Source organism: Muscardinus avellanarius (genome assembly GCF_963383645.1).
Source record: "Muscardinus avellanarius genome assembly, chromosome: 19".
NCBI lineage: Eukaryota > Metazoa > Chordata > Mammalia > Rodentia > Gliridae > Muscardinus > Muscardinus avellanarius.
Window position 1 is genome coordinate 23,574,033 of NC_137805.1, and position 13,472 is coordinate 23,587,504.

General features: G+C 53.0%; 1 protein-coding gene across 1 annotated transcript in view; it reads right to left on the reverse strand.

The window, feature by feature from the left end:
* Positions 1–211: 211 nt before the first annotated feature.
* Positions 212–13,472, reverse strand: part of PHACTR3 (phosphatase and actin regulator 3) — a gene marked incomplete at both ends in the record, with an annotated part of 144,663 nt that continues 131,402 nt past the window's right edge. Inside the window, 4 exons of the mRNA XM_080716584.1 lie at positions 212–292; positions 1,763–1,903; positions 2,820–2,881; positions 7,612–7,667. Coding sequence (XP_080572710.1) covers positions 212–292; positions 1,763–1,903; positions 2,820–2,881; positions 7,612–7,667 — 340 coding nt within the window. The remainder of the gene's footprint in view (positions 293–1,762; positions 1,904–2,819; positions 2,882–7,611; positions 7,668–13,472) is intronic.

Below are 13,472 nucleotides of genomic sequence, written 5' to 3' on the forward strand. Positions count from 1 at the left end.
TCAAGCTTCTGAAGTTCTCTGCAGAAATGCCTGTCTTGTTTAGCTGGATTCAGAGCGCTCTCTCTCTCTCCCTCTCTCTCTCTCTTTCTTCTCTCTCTCTCTCTCTCTCTCTCTCTCTCTCTCTCTCTCTCTCTCTCTCTCCCTCTCTCTCTCTCTCTCTCGTGTGTGTTTTAAATATTTCAAGTTATCATAAAACTCATACAAACAAATCTCACCTTGTCAAATGCTTGCTTGACGCGTGTACCTCCATTTCATTACTTTTGTATTCATTTAATTCTTTACGAATTGCTGCCTGAAATTAAAAACAGGATATTGCTTTCAACATATTCAGAAGTTAACAGAAGAATTTCATTAGCCTGTTGGATTAACAGCCATTCTTAATATTTGCTGATGCTTTCATTTTGTAACATATAGGGGGAAAAAGAGTTTTTTCACTGTTCAGACTGCCTTACCCATTTTTACGGGCCTCCCAAGGTGGTAGGAAGCTGGTCTTTAGTAGATTCATTTACTGTGCTCTGCGTTGAAAAGACAGCCCTCCCCGCAGCAGCAGGGACACTGAGTGCTTGCTTGGGGAGCTAATGGAGTAGGAACAGTAGAACCAGCAATGTTCGTTTTGGGTGAACTTGGGAACTGACAAATAATCTAGAAAGAGGTCACCCTCACTGTGGCACGGCTTTGTGTTTTGTGCCACTTGCATAGCATTTTCATTGTCTGGCCTTCTGGTGGCATCGTGGAGTCTCTTGAGGGCCTGGGTCCTGTCCAGCCCTCCACTCTCCCCAGCCCACCTGTACCACGCACGTCTCTCGGGTTAACCCTCAGGGGTCAGGTGAGACAGCAGACTTGAGTTGGGAACCTGGGGGCATGCTATCCCATACTAAACATGTCAGCTGCTAAGAACACTTCTCTGCTATCACCATGCTCCTCCAAGCACGTTAACAACAAAGAGCGCCAGTCCAACCTCTGCATGACAGCAGGTCTCCAGGTTGCTACGACACTGTCATAGTTGACATATAAAGACTGAAACTTGCTGAATTCTTTGGCTGAATGTAGAATCTTTCTCACCCTAGCCTGGAAGTATTCTGAGAGTTGACAGAGGCCAGAAGGTGTGCTGGAGAACCGCCAGAGACAGACAGACATACACTTGTAGACTTAGATCCTGCCCAGCAACACCATTTGACCACAGATTAGAACTTTTCCTGTCCACCCAGTAAACGTGCACCCCTCCTCCTCTGCCCCATGGCTTCTGGGCCCCTCCGCCTCCAGGCTCTTGGCCTGCCTCTCTACCATCAGCACAGACCCCTCCGGTGGGTCCATTGACACTGTGAACTGAGTAAGTTCAGAACCTCCCAGGCATCTTCCATGCCTCCTTCCAGGTGCTCTGGGTGGACTCCATTCCTCTTCCCCACTGTGCCTTGTCTTGTTGAAGCATATCTTCTGATTTAAGCCGGCTTTGCCCACTTTTACTGCCTGGACCAAGGTTTCTCAATTCACACATCTTGACCTTGGGGCCAGATAGCAGTCCCTTACTGGGCGGCTGTTTAGGTGCCGGCAATACCCCACTTGTGACAACCAGAATTGTCACCAGACTTTGCCAAACACCCTTTGGGACAAATCTGTCCCTTGCTTGGCTCTGACCCTCAGTTATCTTTGTGAGGCCAATATTTAAATATCCCGTGGCTCTTACTGTTGAAGGGCACGTTAGCAGGTCAGGTCCTGCACTATTACAGGACACAGCCCCGGCAGCCCAGTGGTCTGTCCGTACCTTATCTGCGGCCGACAGTCTTGTCCAGGGCTTGTCTGCCCTCCTGTCGTAGTCCTGCGCTTTGGCCACTTCCACGTAATCACTAAAACGTATCAGAATTTTTCTGTCTCTTAATTCATCAACAGTGGGTCGCTGATTAAGCTAAAACAAAAGACCAGTATAGTTAGATATCATACACCAAGCTGGTTTCTTGAAGTACTCTGAACCAACAGCATATTTCTAACAATGAAAGTGAATCTCTGAAAGTGAGATGCAAGCTAAGAACAAATGTCTAATGTGAGGGCTAAGACGGTAGAATGAAACACAGCCTCCGCCAGACGTTCCATCAGAAGGCTAGATAAGGCTCCTCCTCCGCCCGTGGCTTCCCTGCACCCCGCCTCCTGGCTCTTCACCTCCTCTCTGACCATCAGTCCAGACCTCGGGCACAGGGCCCAGTAATGGTGGATAAGTTAACTCGGAACAAATTTCACAGCATCAGCTTCTTTTCAAATACCAGTAGATAAATTCTCTCCTTTCCCCAAACAGGGGAACAGCAGACATTTTATTTTGGAAATGGTTAGGGTGTTAAGAGTAGATGATGGCTCACAGAGGTGCCAGTAACTGTTGGAGTCAACAAGACAACCCCTTGAACCACCCTTGAACTTGCAGGACGTACTGAGGCAACTAACAGTGGTGCAGCGGGGGTCTGGAAGGCAGCAGACGCTGACCCTGGCACGCCTTTCTCTGACGTCATCTAAGTTAAGAGAATGGCCTGTCTCATTGGCCTTTGGCTCCACCCGGGCATATGGAGCTGTCCTCGGTGCTGCACTCCCTTCCCAGCCTGCTGGAGAAGGGCTCACGCACAGGAGATGACCTGTGCGCAGACCTGGGTGCGGGCTAACACCCCTGCCTGGAGCCTTGGGCAGTCACTTCACTGTTGCTGGGCAAGGACCCTGAGCGGACCGGTGCCAGCCTGGGACCCCGCACACAACTGCAGGGTGCTGAAACGTGACATCCAGCCAGTCCCCGCAGGAGAAGCGTGCTTTATCCAGGAAATCAAATGCTTCCGTTACATTACCTTTCTTGTTAGTCTTTGCTTGATTTCTCTTCTTTCTTCCTGTTCTGTCTGGTCATTCCTTTCTGTAAAAGATTAAAACAGACAAAAGCAAACAGGTTGAGACCGTATTCCCTTTGGAAGAGAATACCCGAGGCCTCCCTGTTTCTGGCAGTTGAATTGAGGTGGGGTCTGAGGGTACCTTGGAAATCACCTCTTTCCACGTCAACGCCTCTAATGGCTTTTTCCGCGTTGCCAATCCCTGCTCGGGAGATGGTGACCTAATTGGGGTACAGAACCACCCTCGCCTCCTGATTCCCCTCTGCCCTCTCTACCTGCACACAGCCACAGATTCGGGACTGTTCATTTTTGGGGAGCCGTCGTCCCTTGTCTGTGTGTCTTGCCAGCCTCTCTCTAGCCAAATACCTTGATGTGTATATTTATACCTAGAACCACAGATGGCGTGCAGATAGCTGCTGTAGAATGGGTAAATAAGGTGTGCATAACTGAATAGACACAGCGCCCTTCCTGCTTTCGGTTTTTCCCGTCTCATTCATCTACAGACCTTTCCCCTGACATAAAATACGAGATATCATCCAGACTCTGGGCCATATACACTTGCCTGGAATTAGTATTTTCAGAGTACGTTTCAAATCTGAACATATCTACAAGCTAGCCGACTGGCCGTTGCTAACAGTTCTATGTGACAGTGCTTTTGGAAAGGAGCCCAGGCCCCCCCCCCCTGAAATTGGCCTTGCTTGGTGGGTTGTGACCACGGACTTCGGAGCTGCGCTCATATCTACTGCTGGGAACTAAAAATAGAGCCGAGAGCAGAGATATACTACACAACGCACGCCGCGCCCCGGGCACGCGGTAGCTGCTGCCCTATTTCTGGCACTCTGCGGCTAAATAAAGCCTCCGGTCCCTCACCTAAATGAGCTCTGTTCCTAGGAAAGAGATCTGCAAACACTGCTGGGTTCTGGAAAGGGGAAACCTGCTGCTTGCAGCTAACAGTTTCACATGATCTGCCTTTGTCTCAAAGATACACTGCAAACACGCATGCATTGGAGGGATTCGGGTGTTTACTAAAGTGTTCGCAACTGTACTTTTCAGTATATATTTTTTAAAAGAGTAATCTTGGATTAGAGCATTTTAGCAAAGGAAATAAAACCTCGCCATGTGCTTGGTTCTTCAGCCATGTGAAAAACCAGAAGAAACCATGCTGAGGAGCTACGATCAGAAAGTGGGTGATATAATTAGAAAATTAGAAAATGGCGCATGCATGTAATCCCGGCATTCAGGGGGCTAAGGCACGAGAATCCGGGTTTGTGGCTAGCCTCAACTACTTAGCGAGGCACTCTGCAACTTAGTGAGACCCTCTTTCAAAACTAAAGAATCAAAAAATCAGGCCGGGGAAGTAGCTCATAGGCAGAATTCCCCTGGGTTCAATCCCCAGCACTACACACTCACAAAAAAAGAAAATTATATTGCATTAAATTATAATTAAAATAATAATAAAAGCATATTAAATTGTGAAGGCCTGACACTGAAGGCCGGCTAAGAGGGATTTAAGTGGTGATATAAAAACATTTTTCAAGGTTCTTAAAGATAGGCCACAGACAAATCCCAAGTACAGCCTCCATATATTAAAAAACAAAGCAAAATCAGATCTTTGTTGTTAACTGTGGACACATCATCACTGCCGAGGCCACGTGCGCACAGTGGGGTCTTTGGAAAGTTGATCTTTGCGAGTGCGGGTCAGGCTGCCTCTCCATTCCATGCTCGGCCGGACACCTGCTCCCAGGAGCCGCTCCCGCTCAGCTTCCCTCTGTGCCCGTCTGCAGCGCTCTCATTCTCAGACCCAGAAAACCTCAGGTAAAACAGGGGGTCCGTGACCAGTCCACACCCGTGTTTTTGAGAAACGACTCCAGAACAGAAGTGTGTACAGTTATGCCTGAGCCTTCCGCAGAGTCTCAGGAATGAATCCGTGCTTCTACTCCGGTGCCCAAGAACACAGGCAGTGGGTGAGCAAAGCTGGGGCTGACCCCGGCCGGCTCCGGCCTCTTGCTAAGATGCCCTGTGTCCTCGCAGGCCTCTCCCTGCTGGGCAGTTTGTGGTGGATACAAGGAAGGGCACCGCGGAGGGCGAGGCCCGCACATGCTGGGCCTCACCGAGTCACATCCGTGAACACGCAGGCAGAGTCCCGAGTGGCCCTCAGGCCTGACTGCAGATACTGAATTCCCAGCTCAAAGGAAGCAGATGCAGTTAGCATAGTCTAGGACTTAATTATATATAGGCAAAACTGCAATGCAGTCTCGGTGTCTGGTGTCCCTGTGTCTGGGCCCCGTGAGCACAATATTCTGCTCTGGGCCATGTATGGTTTTCCTGATCTTCTCCCCACAGAACAAAACAACCCACCACAAACCTAGTAGCGAGGGTCACGGGTCCTCCTACTCAAGATTCTTAAGAAGCCGCAAGGCTAAGGACGGGCCCGGCTTGCTGGCGAGGCGTTAGCCCGCGGCCGGATGGCCGTGGCCACTGCGTGGAAGATCCTTTCTCTCTATTGTTCACTGAAGGCACCGGTTCCAGTTCTCCACTCGCTAGCACTGTGCTCACCAGGCACGGTGCTATTTTTAAGGCCTCAACGTGTATTTGCAAAGAACAACACACTTGAAACACTTGCTGGTGGGCGGGCCTCGCTGCCTCGGTGGGAGCGTAGGGGCCGCGGTGAGTGAGTGGGGAGTGGCTGGGTCAGCAGCCGGGCCGCGGTGCTCTTCCTGTGGTGGGCAGCACTGTCGGCCCACGGTGCTACCCAGGGCCTGAACACGCCTCCTTCAGTTTCCACCACTATTTTTAATAGTACCTACGACTTACAAGCTTTATCAACAAGTGGCTTAAGTTTTTAAAAAAATCAAGTATTTGGTAACTAAAAGAACATGGCTTTTCTGTGGGCCTACATGGTTGTACATGTTATCATAATTGAAAAGATTGTCATAAATCCTCAGATATGACCTAACAAAACCACTGTCTCCATACGAAAGAATTCGCCTCAGCAAGTAGTGAGGTTCTCATCAACCTAGACCCTGTTTTGGAAAAAAAAAAAAAATAGGGCCGAGGGTGTAGCCTGGAGGTAGAATGTCCCTGGGTTCAGTCTCTAGTCTCACACACACACACACACACACACACACACACACACACACACAGTAAGTAAATAAGCCAATAAGGCATGGTGGGCTATGCCTGGAATCTCAGCACTAGGGAGGCTGGAACAGGAAGGCTGCAGGTTGAGAGACCAGCCTCAGCAACATAGTGAGACTTTCAGCAACCTAGCACAATTCTGTTTCAAAATAAAAACAAGGGCTTTTTAAAAAGATTCTTAATTTTTTTTAACCTAGGGGCGTGTCTCACTATGTTGCTAAGGCTACAAACCTGTGCTCCACCGATCTCAGCCTTCCAAGTCCTGTGATTATAGCCAGGCACCTCTATGCCTGGCTTGCCCCTCTTTCTCTCTGTAAAGAGAAGATAAAATCAAACTCAGAGCTTGGTATGGGGGCACATACCTGTAATCCCAATATTTAGGAGTCTGAGACCGGAGGATCATGTTTGAGGCCAGCCTCAGCAACTTGGTGAGGTCTTCAGCAACTTAAAAAGACCCTGTTTCAAAATTAAAAAAATAAAAGGGCTGGAGGTGTGGCTTAGAGGTAGACTACCTCTGGCTTTAACCTCCAGTAAAACAAAACAAAACAAAAATTCAAGAGAACGTGTGCAGTTTTCACCACATAAAAGTAAGACTAAAAGCCATGGGAGCCTGGCGGGTGTGGTGGTGCACGTCCGCTGAGATGGGAGGACTGCAGGTTCAGGACAGCCTCAGCAAGGAGTGAGACTCTCACAACCTAGCAAGACCGTCTCAAAAAAAAATCTATACCTATATATATGGCTGAGAGTATAGCTCAGAGGTAGAATGCCCCTGGGTTCAGTCCCCAGTCCCCCCACTCTCTATCTCCCTCCCCCCTTCTCTCGCCCCTTCTCTCTCTCTCTCTCTCTCTCTCTCTCTCTCTCTCTCTCTCTCTCTCTCCCTCTCTCTCTCTCTCACACACACACACACACACACACACAATAATAAATAAAAATCATTTGATACAATTGGCCCTCAGAAGACCCTTCTTGTGGAAACTACTTTAAAAACTGGAATTTGTTGAACAGGATAGAACTACCTGAGAAGCACCTGTGTATGGGGTGTTACTATCCTCGATCGTCAGCGACTTTAATGAAATAGAATTCTCTGTGGTTAGAGGTGATGCATGGACACCTGCGTTTATACAAGCCTGTATTTATGTAATTATGTGCCTAATGGGGCACCCAGACCAGCAGGTCCCAGAAGCCCAAAGTTCTGAGCCACAGGAAGTTTCCCCTGGTTTCCTCGTTCCTTTGAGCTCCATTCCTCCTCGCTGTAACAACCCAGTCTAGATTCATGACCTAGACTGTGCTCTGTGGCCAGTAGGACCCTATGTCTGTAGCCGCCAGGCTTAACGCCAAGAGGCAAAAGGCTTCATTTCCCTTGATGCCAGGACTGGCTAAGTGACAGGGCATCTTTAGCAACGCTAGAAAGAGAGCGCTTGGAATTTTAAGAGGGACTGCTTCTGCACCTCTCAACTTTCCCTCTGGGGTGTGCTTTGGAGCCCCTTCCTGCTCAGGTCCTAGGCACCCAGACCAGTCAGCCTGCAGAGCCGGGCTGGGCTCCGCGAGCCAGTGGAGATGTGTGCAGCAGCCTCCGCCCACGTGAGGGAAGCCCCAGGAGGAATCACCAGCTACTCACGTTTCAGGATATTTCTTCTCTCCAGCTCCTCCACGGCAGGTCTTTGACTCAGCCGTCTGCGGAAAAACACTAATATTACATTTTGCACCATAGTGGCTGCCTGGGAATTCCACCCAGGGTCTGCAAGGGTGAGGGTGGACGGCACACCCCCTGAGGATGCGTTCCCCTCTCAAAACGTGGGAGGAGCCAGCGAAGCTTTGACGCCTCTTGGTGGCAAAATCAAGTCCTGCTCCCGCACGGCGGGAGGGAAGGTGGCCCCGTCACAGGGCGGGCACCAGAGTAGTCCTTGCGACAACTCTCGGCGTGCAGGTCTTCATTTTCCAGATCCGCCGCCCAAACCTTGCCAGGCAGTGTATTTAAGCAGCACAGAGATCCATTCAGAAAATTCTCCTTCCTGCCCACTAGCTGGGGGTGGGGGTGGGGGGCGAGCGGCACCACCTGGCTTCAGGCTTCTGGCTCCCAGGATGCCTAGAGACCCCTGCCTCCCAGCGCCGCCTCCGTCCTCAGCACAGGAAGACCAGCCTGGCAGCACGGAGCTCTTCCTGCCACTGGGCTAGGGGTGGCAGAGCCTCCTCAGCCCAGCCCGGCAGCGGGGCGTGTCTAAGTACCACGACATCGAGGGCCTCCCCCTCCCGACAGCCAGCCGCATGACACGCAGCAGCTCCAGGCTGAAGGGAATCTCCTGGAGCCAAGCCAGCCCAGCCCACCTCCGCGCGTCCACCGCCACCAGCCCAGACCCCGCACCCATGAAGACAAATGCTTATTTCTTTTTCAAAGGCTCCCTCACTTGGGGAAATCAGAGGATGCCACCAAAAAATAAAAACGCCCTACAAAAAGATAAAGGGTTTGTCAGGAGAGGGCGGCATGGTTAGCCTGAATTAATGCTAAGCTCTAATTATTTTTGTAGCTAAAATAATGTTGTCCTTTGAGTCCGAGCCAGAAACCTCCCCACTTCCGGATCCTTTAGCCACCAAAGGAAAGCTACAGACCAAGTATTTGAATACTCAGGAGTTGAGGCCATCACATTTTGCCCCAGCCAGGAGGATGCCTCCAAAAATATGTCTCTTCTTTATCATCCCTGTCCCAGCACAAAGCCTGGGATGCCATGGCCCTGCCCCGCCCTCCCTGTAGATCACGCTGCTCCGCCGCTCGGCTCTTCCGGGGCTCCTTGCGCCTTCTGGTTCTGTGGGTGGTTGCTTCCACATCGGCCTCCTGCCCCCAAGTCCCACCCTCCCCGACAGCTCCTGGCTGGAACCCAGGGGTGCAGCCTTCTACTGGTCTTGTCCTAAACCATGCATGCAAAGCCCAATGGGCCATGGCCGCTGCCCCGTATTCCGGTCTAAACACCCCACGCCACTCATCTGAAGAGCCAGAGGATGCCTACGGAGTCTCTGCTCCAGGCCGGGCACCGCAACCCAGGAGCCGCCCCACTGCTTCCGAGGTCGCCATTAGCTTCGGTGTTATGACTGCCATTACTGTTAGGGTCTCAACAAATATTTGGAATCATACAGAGGCGTTTAAAACAACAGTGGCATATGCTCCGTGCTCCGCACTCTGCTCCAGGTGCATACACCCAGAAAGAGCTGCGGAGCCAGCGGCCTGTGTTTAAACCCTGCGGAGCCCGGCGTGGTCGGTGCTGGGCCAGACACCAGCCCGGGCGCACTCACAGCCCCAACTGGGCCAGAGGCTCGGGACCGAAGCGTGTGGGGAGATCAGGGGCTGGAGTCAGAACCCACAGCGGGTTCCAGAAGCAGAGGGCCGGGGCGGCAGAGGAGTACAAACTACAGCTGGTGAGAAGCAGGGGAAGGGGCCTGGAGAGGCAGCTCAAGTGGCGGGCCGAGACCGGGAAGCGCCCTCCCAGCAGAGAGAGCCACGCCGGGCGGAGGCTCCCTGACCCCTGGCCGACACAGTGGTCACTAGGGTCAGGGTGGGCATGGACCGCACAGCCCTGCACTGTGGTCATGGGGCTCGCTGAGCCTAGAGGCCAGGTGTGTTCTGTTCACGGGTGCCAGCAGGCGAGCCTGGGTATCAGGACAACGAATGGGCGCGCGTTCCCCTCCCTGGGTATCAAGCCTCTCTGGAGGGCCTCGCGGCCAGCGCACCCGGCCGTGGGAGAATCAGCGAGAAATGGCCCAGCGAGGCTGGCTGGCGAGGAGCCGAGATTCTCTCCTCGGACAGAAGCGACACTGCCAACAGTGAGTGTTGCCTGGGACTGGAGAGCCGGGCAGCTGAGGACGGCAAACCAAGACAGGAGACCAGGGACAGGGACGGCAGCGCCCCTGCGGACGGGGCAGGGGCAGAAGGACAGGGCTGGCCGGGCCCCAGGATGCAGACAGGAGCCTCAGGTGTCTGTACCCACGCTGCTGAAGCACGCATGTGCCGGCCTGCCCAGTCACAGGGCCCGGGGGCTCTGGAGGCGCGGCTGGTGAGCCCCGGCGGGCGGGGTTGTGGAGTTGTGTGATGTGCCTGTACCTCCACGTCCCTCCCTGTGCGTGCCCTCTGAGCTCAGTGGGCCGACAAGGACCCTGCCCTCCCACCCACACAAGCCTCCAGTCACTCTAGGGACCCGGCCCACGAGCCAAGAGGACCCCAGACCTGCCAGGGCTGAGGACACCAAGTGCAAGGGGAGGTTGGCACACACACCAGAACAGCACTATTATCCCCTTTGCTACGTGCCCCGTGTGTGGGGCCCTGGGCCCGTCCCCTCGGGTAGCAGAGCAGAAGCCTCCATCCTGCTCGCTGCCTCCATGAAGGCCTGGAGGCCCAGGAAGGGCGCCTCAGCAGACAAGAGCGCCTCTCCCAACAGACACTCACACCCACCATCAGACAGACACGCCCTCCCCTACTGCTCACACCCTCCTGTCCTGATCTATCAGATGCGCTTCTCAATCAATCAGACACAGCCTCAGGCATCAGAGGGCCATAGCCTCCTCCAGCGGACACGGCAGACACGGCCTCCTCCTGCGGACACAGCAGACACGGCCTCCTCCTGCAGACACAGCCTCCTCTAGACACACCTTTACTCATCAGATGCAAATACAGCCTTCTTGATCAGACACAGTTCTCCAGCACACACAGCCTCCTCCAGCAGATACTCACAGCCTCCTCCAGCAGATACTCACAGCCTCCTCCAGCACACACAGCCTCCTCCAGCACACACAGCCTCCTCCAGCACACACAGCCTCCTCCAGCAGACACTCACACCTCCTCCATCAGAGGCCAGGACAAGGCACTCAGAAGGCACACACAGCCCCCGGCCCTGCTCCCGAGTGTGCAGTGTGGAGCAAAAGCCTTCCTGCTCCACTCACACCGGAGGCCAGGCGCCCTCGAGTGTCTGCAGACAGCCTTCTCCAGGGGCCTTTGGGACCATCCTCTGAGCAATTCCTAGGAGGGGGCGCTCCTGACTGGGGTGGGAGGAAGCGGCAGGTTGAAGAGGGATGGGGTGTAAAATGGCCCTGGCTGGAGGTGACAGGCACATGGGGCCTCTGGCGAGGGCTCCTCTCTTCCCTTCTTTTATAAAAAGTCCCTTAGTATTGCTAAGGCTGTATATTTAAGCATTAAAAGGTCATGAAATAAGAAGCCCACAGGCCTGTCCCCAGACCTATTTCATCTACTGGCAGTGAGCTGTTTAAGTTGGCGTGGTGGTGTGTGCTTGTAAACCTGTACTTGGGAGGCTGAGACAGAAGGATCGTAGATTCAAAGCCAGCCTCGGCAGCTTAGTGAGGCTGTCGGCAATTTAGTGAGACTCGTTTCCAAATAAAATGTAAAATGGAGGTGTAGCTCAGAGGTAGAATGCCCCTGGGTTCCATCCCCAGTGCCACACACACACACACACACACACACACACACACACACACACACAGGAAAGACAGGGAGATCAAAGACCAGGCTGCCCACCACAGGGTTGAGCGTATCCAGCCATGTCCCGGCTCCAGCCTCTAAGTGCGGGGTGGCCGGGCACCTTCTAGCTCCACTCAGGGCTGACAGCACTAGCCTTCCCTGAGCCCAGCTTTGCAACTTGGACACAAGGGCCCCCACCTGCTCCCCCTGCGAGATGGGGCGGGGCGTGTTGCACAGTGAGCCAGCGCATCCCCTGGACGGGCCAGCCCAGAGGCGCTGCTCAGGGGCTCTCGCTTTTCCTGGTGAATCTGGGAAAATCGCTCCCCAGACTAACAGCCCAAATATAGAAGGAACTCAAAAACAAAACACAAACACAAACAAATGACCCAAATAAGCCAATTAGTCATGGGTGAGTGAGCTGAATTGATATTTCTCAAAGGACAAATAACCCACAAGTCTATGATAAAATGCTCAACGTCTAGTGGTCAGGGAAATTCAAGTCAAAGCCACGATGAGATATCACCCGGCCCCACTTAGACGGCCGTCAACCAAGAAGACAAAGAATGACACACGCAGCATTCGTGGGGATCTCTTACACACGGCCGGAGGACGTGCAAATTAGTACAGCGCTGTGGAAGACAACACAGAAGCCCCGCAAACATTTAAAATAGAGCTACCCCACGATCCGGCAACGCCACTGCAGGGAAACGGAGAGGAGACGAAATCAGCAGAGACACCTGCAGCCCGACTACTGCCGCAGTGCTCGAGGAAGACAAGGGAGGGAGCCGTCCCAGAGCTCTGCTGGCGAAGGGATAGATGGGAAAAACGTGGAAGAGATGATAGATAGATAGACAGACAGACAGACAGACAGACTGACTGACTGACAGATAGATACACACACAGTGGAACATTACTCAGCCAGAAAAAGAACAAAATCTACTACGGTGGCAAAAAAGATGGACCTGGAGATCATTATATTGAGTAAGCCAGGGAGCCATTTCCCTCCTATGAGGAAGGAGACTGTCTGAGCTCAGAGAATAGAGAGTAGAACAGTTGCTAAGAGGCCAGGAAGAGAAGAAGGAGGAGGAGATTGCTCACGGGGTTTAAAATCACAGCCAGGCGGGAGGAGTTGGGTTGGTGTTTGAATACACAGAGGCTGGGTCTGGTTACCACCGTTGTATGCATCAAACAAATTATCTAGAAGAGAGGGTCCTGGATGTCCTCATCTCCAAGAAACGGTAACCCTCTGAGATGACGGATGACCTCAGGATCCCAAGGCCAACCGTCCACAAAACCTCATGCTGCTCCCCACAGAGGTGTGCAATTACTGCCCGTCAGTCAAAGAGCTCCGAGACACACGCTCAAATGAAGAGGAAAGAAGCAAACAGCCAGGTACTGTGGGTAAGGAGGAGTTGACCATACTAATGTTTTATGCTGTTTGTCTTACTGATAGCCAGCACACTTCGCTTGTGTGAATGAGAATAAAAGGAATCCCACTTAGCATGGAGATACGTAAGCAGAGCAGGGGAACCGAGAGGGCGCTGTGCGGCTGAGCAGCCCGGCACTCAGGGAGGGCCCCTTTTCCTGCAGCACAGGGCCTTCGGCCCAGCTGACCAGAACTTCATTTCCCTCGCCCTGGCAGGACGCACCAGGACCCGGGTGTCCGCGGGACCCGGAGTGCCTGCAACGCTGGGCTCAGCCACTTGGCCCCGCTGCTCCAACCCTGCTCCTGCACTGCTCCTCTCCTGCCTTACCCACTCTGCCCTCCACAGCGGTGACTTCCTGGACACCCTGTTTTCAACTCTTCTGCTGCCCCTTCTGGTGTGAGGATTAAAAGGCCCCAGCATTCGGGAGGCTGAGACCAGAGGGTCGCAGTTCACAGACAGCCTCAGCTGCTTAGCAAGGCCCTTCACAACTCAGTGAGACCTTGTTTCAAAAATAAAGAGACTAAAAACTAGGGCTGGGGGTGTAGCTCAGAGGTGCCAGAGGTGCCATGTCCCTGGGTTCCATCCCCAGTACCG